Source organism: Halichoeres trimaculatus, unplaced genomic scaffold (assembly GCF_033239565.1).
Source record: "Halichoeres trimaculatus isolate MK-OKI-2021-1 unplaced genomic scaffold, fHalTri1.1 fHalTri1_scaffold_21, whole genome shotgun sequence".
Classification (NCBI taxonomy): Eukaryota; Metazoa; Chordata; class Actinopteri; order Labriformes; family Labridae; genus Halichoeres; species Halichoeres trimaculatus.
In genome coordinates, this window is record NW_027437199.1 from 19,668,384 (window position 1) to 19,681,316 (window position 12,933).

The window sequence follows — 12,933 nt, forward strand, 5'->3', positions numbered from 1 at the left end:
TGTTTTTTACTCCGTGCTGTCAGAGCGTTTGGAAGTTTGAATCACAGCAGAGTGAATGTGGCATGGTGGTGCAGTGGTTTGCATTGTTGCCAAAGTTCTTTGTGCGACTCTTCGGGTTTTCTTGTGTGGAGTTCTAGTTCTTCGTAAGCATGTGTGCGTCCTCCTGCTTCCTCCAACAGTCCAAAACATGCTCTCCTGCGCTCCGTCATGGCTTCTGATTTGATAGGTTTCTGTTGAAGTCAATGAGTTAACTCCAAAGCCTGTAGAACATAAGGACGTAGCCTCTATGGTGTCACCTGTCTGTTCCTGAACAGAGTAAGGAGGCTAATTGTTGGCCATATTGTAATTGCCGAGTCAAAATGTGGGTTTTAATGGCTAAAATACACAGGATACTTCTCCAGTGCCTCTCCATTATGTTTCGGATCAAATCAGTTTCATTCAAATCAACATGTCAACTTACACTGGATCTGTTATGTTGCAGTATGTCTGTGTGGCTGGTCCATCCTATTTTTGATGGAAGCAGAGCTGTGACGCATCAATTGAGCGTAGGGAGGATGAAGCTGGACAGGAAGTTATGACCCGAAACTACCTAAAAACACCCGGTGACTTAAAAATAAAACAAATCGTGTCAAAATCAGTTCGTATTTAGCTTGACTATGATGATAAATGGACATAACAAGCAGAGCCAGGCCAGTAGTCAACAGGTTTGAGGTTTTACAGCCCAACATAAATGAAGAGCAGGAACTCCTCGGTCTGTGACTCCAGCTGACTGTCGGTCAAACCGCTTGTCGGACTGAACACACAGCTAGTGTGAGCTGACAAATGCAGTGAAGACGCAGCACAGCAGAGTCACACTGCAGACATATCTGGTGTATTTCAGAGCTGATACTTTGTAATGAATCAGAAGTGCCAACTCCCATCCAGAGAGAGCCGGCTCCAAACTTTTTTCCTTTCAGCTCTCACTCAGTCGCTGTGCTCAAGGTAGACCTTGGTTTTGATTACCAGCATGGCAGCCAATCACATGTGAGGATATAGGGCCATACCATTATGTGATAACAGAGAGAGGGGACACTTGGTCAGGTATAGCGTCTTGTCCCTACTCAGTGAGTGACTTAGCAAACAGCGCACGGGAGGAAAGTGTGTTGGGGTCGTGAAAAAGAATAAATCTGAGCAAAATCCACAAATGAAGCAGCATCTAGATCCACATCTCAACTGTTTTTTTTTTTTTTTTTAATTTTTTAATTTAAAAAAAAAATATATATATATTTATTTACTTTTATTTTTATTTTTATTTTTATTTATTTATTTATTTTTATTTTTTTTGGGGGGGGGGTATCTTTGGTGCAAAAAATTTGGACGTTAAATTAAAGTAAGAATGCCTGCTATCATGACAGAACAAACATACAAAAAGGGTATTTATGAGGCTTTTCATGAAAGCACTTGATGCAAAAGGGTTAGTCAATACACAAATCATTCAGATTTGCCAGCTTAGGCTTTAACACAAGGCTACAAATAATACTCAATTAAGATGCGTTCAGGAGCAGAGAGAGTCTTTGGGACTCGCTTTGGGAGCCGTGCCAAAAGAATCAGCTCTCTGAAAAGAGATGAACTTCCCATCACTGATGCACAAAGCAAATTGAGCAGCACAGGAAGATGTGGGCTTTAACTAATTTAAAAAACCATACGGTTTGTTTTCAAAATACAACTTTGCCTTTAACACAAAACAACAAACAGTCAAAATGAACATGAATGAGGAGAGCATCAGCACTGGAGAACAATAGGTGGGTAGCATGAACTCTTAAAAACTCTTTAGATAAAAAGTTGTCCAAGTGTTTGTCTTTTTTTTTTTTTTTTTTTTTTTTTAAATTTTATTTTGTAAAATTTGTCTCAACTTGAGCCCCATTAACCTGGCAAATTATAGCTAAAGCTCCAGTTTCTTGTATTAAAATATATTTCATATTTGAGGAGCTGACAAACACATTTTCTTACCTTATTGGCAGATTTTCAGGGACCAAGGTGTCATTTTGGAGTTTTAACCTCAAAATAAGATTTTTAGGGACTTGTCAGGAAAATGTGGCTCATTATTTCTTATAAGACATTTCTTTTCCTTAGATTCCAGTCCTTGAATTGTTTTTTTCCACAACTTAGCTGACAGTAAACCAGTTTTCTTTTGAGACACACAGTGTAATAAGAAAAACTTGACCTCTCTCCTCCTTCCTGTTATCCCAGCTTGCTTCGGAGGCTTGTCACAAATACACATTGGTTTTCTCATCCCGCTCAAGTCAAGGGTCAGTTTGATCCAGCTCACCGAGCTCGGTCAACCAGTTGCACAACCTGCCACTCAAATTTATGAATCCTTCATCTTCTCCTCCGTTTGCTGCTGCAGCTGATATTGCATGTCAAAGACTTTTATTATTGAAATGAGACATTCCTGACATTGAGCCCTTGTCATATGAGAGCAGACTCTTGAATATTCTCAGTACGGTGAGGAAAAATGAGATTTGGCAGATTGTCTGAGTGCACCACCTGCGCTTCCTTGATATTCACAGCGTGTCGATTTCAATGAATAAGAAACAGTTTTGCTTGTGTTAAGCTAAAGTTCAGGGAAATCATGATCTGGGGGATTGTGTTAGGGAGCGCGCTGCTTTGTTTCCTCAGGGGCAGACGAGGTCGATGTGAATGGGGGTCCCTCAGCGGCAGCTTATTGTTTCCTGCTCCATTGTTAGCCCATTCAGTCTGAAATATTGCTCTTATTCAGTGGATGCAAACAACAGCATTGTAGAGCTGTTTTAAGTCTCAGAGGAGCTGGTGTGAAGCTTAAGACGAGTGTGTTTGTGGTCTGTGTGTGTGTGTGTCTGCTTCCATTTGCTCACAATGACATCGTATCTGTCAGATTTAGCTGTGAGGTTGAGTGGTTTCCATCATGCTCTTATCTCTGAGCAGCTAACGCATCCACATACACACACACACACACTCTCTTATCTCCCGGCCTCTCTTATCACCCCTGTTTGTATTCAGAAGTGGAAACAACATTTAGCCTTCTTAGTGGCCTACTGATCCCATCCGGTGACACATTTAAAGCCTGACATGTGCCCTCAGATTTGAGCATATTGGAAGCCTTAGGGCCCGACACCGATCGGCTTCACTGTGCTACTTTCAACCCCATCTCCACACATGTAATAGCCGTTTCCACACCATGCTCGGCTGCTAACCCTCTCATAGTCAATCACGTGTGTAATTGGTGCATCACAGGCAGCAAAATGTTGCATTATTAGTGGGTGGCTGAGACTCGCTGCTTAATATGCGTGACCTTAAAAAATAGAGTCGTTGTAGCAGGAAGTTGAATATCAGAGCTCACACGAATCGAAGAAATACTCTGGAGTTTTCAGAAGATGAAGAGAAATCAGATGCTCTTTTAACCCTGGATAGATCACCGCGCTTACTTAGCAGAGCTAACCTTGTCGGCAGCAGGTTGTTGTCACAGGTGGAGTTTTAAAATAGGCTATAGCTCAGCTGAAAAGACATTTATACAGCACATTTCAGCAACAAAACGCTTCATACATGAACAAGTCATAAAAGCTAATAAAACATATTGATAAAAGCGCTTGAAATCATTAAAAGTGTAAATAGATATAGCATTAAATAAAGTTAAACTCTCTACCTTGTGAATAAATCACTGGCATGTCTTTTGGGTAATTCATTCATTTGATCAGAGGTCCACAACAGAGGTTTGTTGCCCCAAGGGGTCAGTGGAGGTACTGCAGGGGGTCTGTAACATTTTTGGTTAATAAAGCAATTTTTTTTGTATTTTTGAGTAATTATTCCCAAAAATATTTAAATTGTTACTCCTGTTGTTGTCTTGGAACACACATCAGTAAATACACAGAGGCCAAAGACCTTATCTTTCAGTCAGAAATGAACTCATTCAGCAACACAGCAGCTCTCTCAAACTACACACAGGTTCACCACAGACTGTATAAAACGTGGATGTAGTCTCCCCGATGTCAACTGTCTTTTTCTGAAATAAAAAATGGAGCAAATGGGCTATAGCGGCCTCATTGGAAGTGGCAAGGGCTTCGAGTACAGCTATAGGGCAGCTGTCAGTCACTTGACCTGAGCTGTGCTTCTGATTGGGCGAGCTCGCAATCTTAATGTCTTCTATCTAATATCTTCTTCTTGCTGTGTTAGAAAAATTTCTTCCCTGTACAGTGTGAGCTGATAGTAAAATTAGCGATTCAGACAGGAGACGTTTTTTGAACCAGACTGGAAATACATTAGTTTCTGCTTTAAAAATGTTTTTTTTTTTTTTTTTTGTCTTGGTGTGAATGTGATTTCCTGTACTTCTGGAGTCAGCCTCAAGTGGACACTGGAGAAACAGCAGATTTTAGCCCTTCCGCACTTCGTATTCTTAGACCAGGGGTTGCCGTTTGAGGTTCGCTCAGCATTTACTTCTAGCTCCTCAAGACAGAGGAAGACCGGCCTTAAGCGCTGCTCTGCCAATCACGGGGCAGCATCTTTCACACTGGCACTGTCAGGTTCCCCAGAATAAATCATTACTGAATGCACACTTACAAGGTGTGGCTATACGTAGTAGGTCCAGTCTCTCCACTAGGTAGGGGAGTCCTTGGTCTGGAGAGTGTGAAGACACTAGCCAGACCAAGGACTATGCTCTGTGACCCAGTCACTAAATTCCTTTTTCCCTCTGTCCCCAGAGTGGATCCTGAAACAGGGAAACAGAGTTTTAGGCACGCTTCTCCTGCGGTCTGGACTCTTCAGCAGGAGGCTTTTTTATTTGAGTGGTTTGGTCCCTTTAAATGTTTTAAAGGAGATGTTGGCAAATTTTATCAATTTAGTGTTCCTAACTTTGTTGGAAAGTGCCGTTGCACGCCTCAGTCAGGATGCTCTTATTGAAGAGATATTGACTCGAAATTGTGTTTTCCTGGTTAAATAGAATTTGAATTAAACAGAAATGAAAGAAAACCACGATCTCAGGGGACATCTGTCTAACTTGAGTCTGGTTCTGTTTGAGGTTTCTGACTGTTAAAGGATGTTTGTTCCTTTCTCTGTACCTTGGTTGTCATAGTGCATCAAGATGAGATTAGATCATGAGAAAACATTTATTTAAGGGCAGTTTTGAAATTCATCTCAAACACTGGAAATGTGTATAAAATGATGTTTTTCTTCTTTTAACCCATAAAATTCTCATTAATTTTGCCCCAAATGTCCAAGAATGCTGGGCACAATTCAAGTCAAGTCGTGTAGGAACTCTATAAGTCCTTCCAGGTTTTCTTGACTGTCATGATGTTTCATCCCCTCTGGCTTTGATGGTAAAGATTGGTAAGAGAAAGAAAAGGGAAACAAATGCATCAGACAGACTTGAGGAGTAGTAACAAGAACAAAGAGCATCTTGATAAGACGCAAATGACATTTACAGTCCGTCGGTAGATCAATGATGACACTCACATACAAAAGCTACAACATATTGTCTCCCTTCAAACTGTATCACAGCGCTTTGAACTCTGACCTTTAGGATGTCTGTTTGGACAGACAGGAAGCTTTGCTGTGGGACTACCGGGAACCATTTTTTTATTGGCAAAGATAACCTTTAACTTGAGAGGTATATGAAGGCTGCGCAGGATTGTTGGTTCATTACAGCGCTCCCGATGGAGTGCTGCGAGGTGCCGACTATTTTTAGTGTTCTCGTGGAGCTCTCAGGGTGATATCCCATGATGTAATGAGCTGATATTGTCTCCCTGGCAGGATGGTCACAGGAGTGGTGAAGTAATAAGAAAAGGAACTTGTAATCAAAATGAAATTACTGTTCTGATATTGACGGCATCGGCACACCTACACGTCTCAGAAGAGAAATCTCACCTGAGCAGACAGGAGGATGAAAAAGCATCCCCACGGTGGAAGAGTCTTTGAAGGAGTGAACAAAATAATAACACCAGGAAGCTGCACGGAGAAGGATGGTGCTTCAGTGAAGCCAAAATCTTTCCTGATGGACTGTAATGTTTAGTAGTTGAATGAAACCAACAGGTCCACTGAAGCATATGGAAACAAATGTGTGAATGGACGTCCTAATTGTGCAACACTTCCCAACTCTACATCTCAATCAGCTGCAAGCTTTAAAACCCTTATCCCACTTGTCTGCTCCTCTTTATCTCCTCATTTGTGGTTTAATTATCCCATAATGCTTTGAAAAGTCAGTGTATATGATGTACTAAACACACGCACACACACAAAACCAGCCCGTTCTGAGCCATTATCCCCAGTCTTTGTCACATCTGCTAGCTATTAATCAGCCCCCAGTTAGCTCATCAACAGGCAGATTGAATAGAGGAACAACAGCAGGTAAACATACTGGCAGGTGTACCGGCACAATCACTCCCCCGCCTTTGAGAGCGTTCGCTCTGATTGGAGATTAATGTGTCCATCTGGACCTCATTACAACTTTCAAATGTTGGAGAACTTTCTGTGTGCTCGTTCTGACGTGCTCAAAGGTGAAAAGAGGAGGATGAAATAAAGTTAACATGTTTGGAGGACGACTTTTATGGTGCAGAAAAAAACCCTGTAGAAATCACAGAGGTCACTGGTTTGATGCAGCAATGAGTTAGTTACCATCACAGCTCCAGGTGGCCGCTTGGTTTGGGGCGTCCAAACTTCTTTCAAAGAGGACCACGTTTGATTTTGTGAAATGAAATTACTGCCATATTTACTAAAGTAATATGTATGCTTTATTAGTCATCTTTTTTTTTTTTTTTTTTTAGCAATTTCTAGTAAAAGTCCATCTGCACAAGCATCCTCCATCATCACAGACTGATGAAATCTAAGCTCACTGGTCCCACAGGTGTCTCTTGATACCAGATGATCAGTGGTCAGTTTTCTGTAGTGTCACATGCTGTGTAAACATTAGCGAACTCTGCTTCTGTCCAAGGAACATGTTCTCCATTAGGGGGCGATATGGTGAGAATATGTCAGAGTTATTTATTTGGGCTTTTGTGCCTTTAATCAGAGAAGAGAGGACAGTGGATCAAGCAGGAAACAGTAGCAGGAGTGGGGAGTTACAGGCAGGAAAGAGGCCACAGGCTGGATTCGAACCCTGGCTTGGACCCTTTCTTTTTCAAGAGTCTAATCTGTTCTTGACTTCACCTTCCAACATGTTTTACAATCCCTGAAAAAAATACACGAGAACAGCAGCTGTCAATCATTGTTAAACATTGAGTAAAACCTCGTTTTTAACCTCTTATAACTAATGAAAACGAAACTTTCAGAAAGAAAGAGGACTTGAACCCAAGGAAGCCAAATGATACCCTCAAATCACCACAACAATTGGACGTGAGAAACATTTCTACGAGGTGTATTCATTTTTTAAAGTTTGACCACAGCCCATCCATACCTGTCAAGTTTTGGATTTGAAAATAAGGCAAATTTTCCAGCGCTTGCTGTGAGCTGTCCCACCACCACAACCAAGCTCCAGTATCCCTTACTTTTTAAGACAGGAGTACAAGATATCTAAAAAAACAACTTGTCAACAGCTTACTAATTAGTTAGGTGATCAGGTTCTGATAGGCCTACCTTTGTTGATATTAATAGCTGTGAATACTCCTACATTAAAACACAGCCTAAATAAACACAAAAGAGTATGTGAAGCAAATTTATTTATTTCACATATTTTCAGGTCATTCACAAGTCAACACATTACAAGTCGCAGTTACAAATCTTACAAAATGCATGACTGTGCCCCATCTTGCTTCTCTTTGTGAGAGAAAATTTGCTGTCCCATTTTTCAAGATATTTACAGGACCCCTCTGTTTGTTTGTTTTGTTTTTAATACGGAGAATTACGGGAAGACAGTTATACAGGAGGACGGTGGGAAAGAGGGGTAAAATACGGTAGTTTCCCGGCCAAAACCGGACACTTGACAGCTATGAGCCCATCTGGAATGGCTGGAAAGTCAGATTTTTTAATCTATACTGCAGCCAGTCACCAGGGGGAGCAGTTTTTGTGGAGACCTCACTTCGAGCCAAGCAAGATGACATCCATTTTTTATACAGTCAATGTTTGCAACACTTTAAAGCTCACAATTTACCTCAAAAAGTCAAGTCATTGTGTTGTTGTTGAGCATTTAAGATCTATCAAGCTTAAACTAAATAAATCCACCAATGTATCGTCTAACTGGCTGCAGCTTTACAAGATTAAGCTGTTTGATAATTTAGCATCGTATTATTTTTCAAAGTGCTCCTCCTCTAAATGATGTTGACATTCAACATTTGAGCCCTGGACTCACACTTTGACACTCAGGGGCATCCAGAAATCAATGTGAACGATCATTTCAGGATGTGAAAATGAACCACGCTCGGCGAAGAGAGGTTAAACTAATTGGGTTCAGCTTATAGCGTTGGTGAGTAATCAGCGTACTGTAGCTGTGTTGGTTTTGACATCTGTCAGTATGACGTCTCCTCTCCTCTGACTCCCTTGTGGCTCAACCTCCTTGAATCCTGTAAATGAAGTAAGCTCTACGTATACTCCCCACACAGCTCCACCTAGTTTGCTTTTTGCTGTTATCAGTATTGTTGCTATAATTCACAGTCTAATGGGCCTAATGCTGGAGGATGTGATGTAAATAATGCATTTTGAGAAGACTGATTTGAATGTTGGTGCAAACAGAATTAAATAAAATGTGCTTAACAAGTGTTTTTTTCCTCCCTCAGCGCTACAGCACATTATTCAGCCTGTGGGAATTCTGCAGCAGCCTTAAGGTTAAAAAAGCACATTTGTCAGTCGTTGGTCAGCTTGCTGTGGAAATGAACTGTGTGCATGAAAACAGGAGAATATGTAATGCACTTCCTCCATTAAGAGTTACTGCTGAAGTGCCCTTTATGAAAAGCACTTAGCTTGTGCTGCTTTGGCGTACGACGCGGTGGATACACATGGAGGAACTGTGAGGCTCCCAGGTGTGAATGGGAAACAGGTCGCTGTATGTGTGCTGGATCGACCTTGGATAAATGAGGGTTTTAAAAAAGAAATCGGGTGTTAAATAAGTGTAAAAAGGTCTCTTTTATCAATGGTAAATAAATATCCACAGTGACGAGGCTGCTAAAGAAAATTGTTTGCATCTTTGTCCAGTGTTGTAAGAAGGTTGACAGGGTGTCTTGGTCTTCCTCTTCAGGTGAATGCGAGAGACTTCTCCAAGGCCGACCATGATGAAGCTGTGGAGGCCATCAGGCGAGACCCCATCGTTGTCCAAGTTCTGCGGCGGACCCCAACGCGATCCGCGGCTGCTGTTTCCCACACACACAACGGAACACCAGAGGATGTGTGTGTGGTGGACGTTTGCACGCAGACGGACATCACTTTCGAACACATCATGGCGCTGGCGAAACTCCGGCCTGTGACGCCGCCTGTCCCTGATATCTGCCCCTTCCTTTTGTCTGACAGGTACCTGAACATTAATCATAACATTTTCTCACCTCAAACAAGAAAATAGTTTGTTTAATTAACTTAAACCCGAGTTTTACCCTCAGGGTTCTCCGTTCTCTTTCATTTCAATTTATTCATTATCGTCTGTATCCATGTGAACCCCCCCCTGCATATCTCCGTGCTCTGTCCTGGTGATATCATTATGCAGAGCCAAACCTGCTTGCAATAATTGCTTCTGTGTGCTACATCCATTTTCTTTAATGGGAGCTTTTGCTGGGCGATTAAAAGCCAATGGGCTGATGGAGCGGGCATTCTGGAGCTCCTTCCATTCAGGGCCTATTTATAGGGCTTTGCTGGGGAACTGATGAAATCAATTTGTCCAATAAATCTACAAATCTGCCAGTCCTGGTCAGTGTTCACAGCCAGGCAGTTATCATGGGGAGAATTTATAGGGGTCACAGCTTAAACGAGGTGGATGGTCACAATCTGCAGGACTAGTTTTCAGCTTCGGAGCAAAGAACTGTGAATATAAGGAAACTTTTATGTGAAGGTTTCTTGATTAACTCGTAAAAATTACATTATTCCAATTTGTGTTAAAGTTTCTTATAGACTTTAAATAACTTAACAATCCCAGAATCCCATGCTTCTCAGCTTCTCAGAATATATCAATTACCTTTAACTCATTGGCTGCCAGCCTTTCAGAGCATTTTGAATGATCCAAAGCTCATTCTTTGATCCTCTCCATGATCTATGTTGTCTTTACTCACAATTGCAAAACACACTCCGTTTGAGTGTGAGCTGTCTGGATTCATCCAACTTGCAATGTCTGTCATTAGCCCTGTTTCCACCAAGCAGCCCGGGAAGAATCAGTACAGTTTGGTACAGGTTGGATCGGAAAAGCCTGTTCCTGTTTGTGTTTCCACAGCCAGCAGTGCCCCTTCTTGGTAGACAGTGTGCAAGCTGGATACTTGGATACTGATAGCCGCATTAGTTATGTAGTAGCGTGGTCCCATAGCAGCGCAACACAGTGTACCTCACTAATAAATCCAACAAAGAACAAAAACGTGACTCATTAAACAAAGAGTAACAATGGAAGACATCCAGCAATTCGCCTTCTTTGTGATTGGCATGTGGCTCTTTAACCGCGTTTCCACCAAGCAGACCAGTTTGTCTCGGTACGGCGCGCATTTTGTGGCATTTCCACTTAATTATCCTGGGACAGATCCCCAAATAACCGAGACGAGCCGTCCCACTTTTTGGGACCCTTTCGCATGGATACCAGACTGAACGGATCCATCTACGTCACACGATTGTTTAACAGCTTTTTTGGCACCCGGCTTACGCACCGCCTACCACTTGAGTTCTGCCACGAGTTCTGCTGTGGAAATGCAAATGGGATCAGGCTTAACTGTACCAAACCGTACTGAATCGAACCGGACTGCTCGGTAGAAACACGTCTTAAGTTACAAAGAACAATCAAGCTTTTTTTCAGAGAAGTCTGTGTGCCACGAGGAGATATACAGCAGCCACAGTCGCACAAGAAGTGACGATTCTTTCAACCAATCAGTGGACTGCAGTGTTTTTAGCTCCGCTTTCTGGGGTCAGATCAGTGTGTCTGGTACCCCAACAGAGGGGTACTAAAGAGTAGGACGGTATGGGTCGGTAATTTGGGACCTATCCCAGGATTAGTCAGTGGAAACACCACAAAATACCTGCTGTACCAAGACAAACCGAACTAAACCACTAGGTGGAAATGGGACTATAAACTAAGCACCACTTAGTTTGTCCAGTCAGTTTGTCTGTACACTAGTTTAGTTTGATGGATAAGCTTTGCCAGACCCTTCTCTAGCCCACCCTGTTGAAAAACATACAAAACATTGACGTTGTCGACGACGGGTAACTATCTTATTCTTTTCCCTTCAGCTGTCATTCCATCCACACCATGGAGCACGAGTTCTATGAATGTCCGGAATACCTGTCCAATACTCCAGCAGAGGTGGAGAGGACTGAAGAGTATGAATATGAGGTACAGTATCTACTTCCTGTTTTGATTTTAAAGCTCCTGTGTGAAGCTTTCATCTTGTGTTGATATTCAGACTGAACAAGTGTAGATTTTAAAACCTCTACATAATCATATGAAGTAGAAATCCCTGAATCTGTCTGTAAACTGATCACCCTGATCTTAAAGTGTTGTGAGATCTGCAGGAGACTTACTAAAATGACGAGCTCACGGTATAAAAATCACCTAATTGGTTTGTAATACGTTGGAGGAGCAGGCCTTAAACACCAAGCTCTGCCTCAGAAAGGCCGCCAGAGGGCTGGCCAATCAGAGGGATGGGGGTTTTTAGAGCAGGGAGTCTTAAAGAGACAGAAGCTAAAGTGAAGCATTTCAGACAAAGGCTAAATAAGGGTTTTCTAAAACACCAGTGAGAGAAAAAATAGTTTTTCTTTTGGTGCAATTTTCCGGAAGCTTTACCACACTTGTTATTCAAGCCGTTTTATGAATCATGAGGCTAATTTTTTTTTTCATTTATGCATTTAGACCAACGTCACTTTTACATCACTAATACACAATCGGAAGAGATTACCCAAGGCTAAACCCAACAAACATGATGTTTATCACTCCCTCAATGACACAATAAAAGAACATTGGAGTCCACTCGTGAAAGCTGAACATATAGAACAGTTTGTGCAGAAGACACAGGGTCCCGGGGTTTGAGATGGAAGGCTATTCTTCATCCAATGGAAGCGAAAGAACTCCTCCAAATGGCCTCTCTTGTATTATCAGTGCGTTTCATTCACAGCCCAGTAGTTTCTCTTTCATCATGCTCCGTCCTTCAGAAATTGTTTGTGTCCCTTTTCAGGCAGCCACTTCAAGCTGAACAGAAAATGTGAGTTTCTTTTATTGAAAAAAGAAGGCCCTCACTGATATCAGAATGGATTTAGGGAGCTTTCAAACCACAGCCAACAAAGAAAAAAAAAGAAAGAAAAAAAGAAAATGTGAAATAGCATTTTGAAGGTTTGAGTAAGAATGTTACAGAATGATTCAACCTTCCTCATTTTAATAAGCCAGGTTACTTTAAAATTGAGTTTCAGCCACTGAATTATCATTTTTTAATAATGGCGTTAATTAAATTATCCCCTGAATTGATCGCTCCAAGGCCGGTTGAGGAGACAACACTCAAACCACATAAAATAGTATCCTCTTAAAGGAAGAGTAGGATTTCTGGTATTTGGGCCCTCATGTTGTAAAACTTGGCTATGCCTGATCCTGTTTGTGTTTCTACAACCAGTCATGCCCTTTTTGGTATGTGGCGTGTAAGCTGGTAGTTGCATCAGCTACATAATGGCATGGCGGCATAGTAGTACGACACAGTGTACCCTACTAATAAATCCAACGAAGAAGAAAACAAAGTTGACTTCTTACTGATTGGCATGTGGTTCTTTGTTACACACAATCAAGCTTCATTGCGGAGAAGGCTGTGTGCCACGAGGAGAAATACAGCCTCT

At 41.8% G+C, this 12,933-nt stretch overlaps 1 protein-coding gene across 1 annotated transcript in view; it reads left to right on the plus strand.

Annotated features, from left to right (window-relative positions):
• The window catches only part of pdzrn4 (PDZ domain containing ring finger 4), a 56,264-nt gene that overhangs the window by 25,085 nt on the left and 18,246 nt on the right, over positions 1–12,933 (plus strand). The window contains exons 2-3 of the mRNA XM_074698189.1: positions 9,173–9,441; positions 11,347–11,449. Of these exons, the coding sequence (XP_074554290.1) occupies positions 9,173–9,441; positions 11,347–11,449 (372 nt within the window). The remainder of the gene's footprint in view (positions 1–9,172; positions 9,442–11,346; positions 11,450–12,933) is intronic.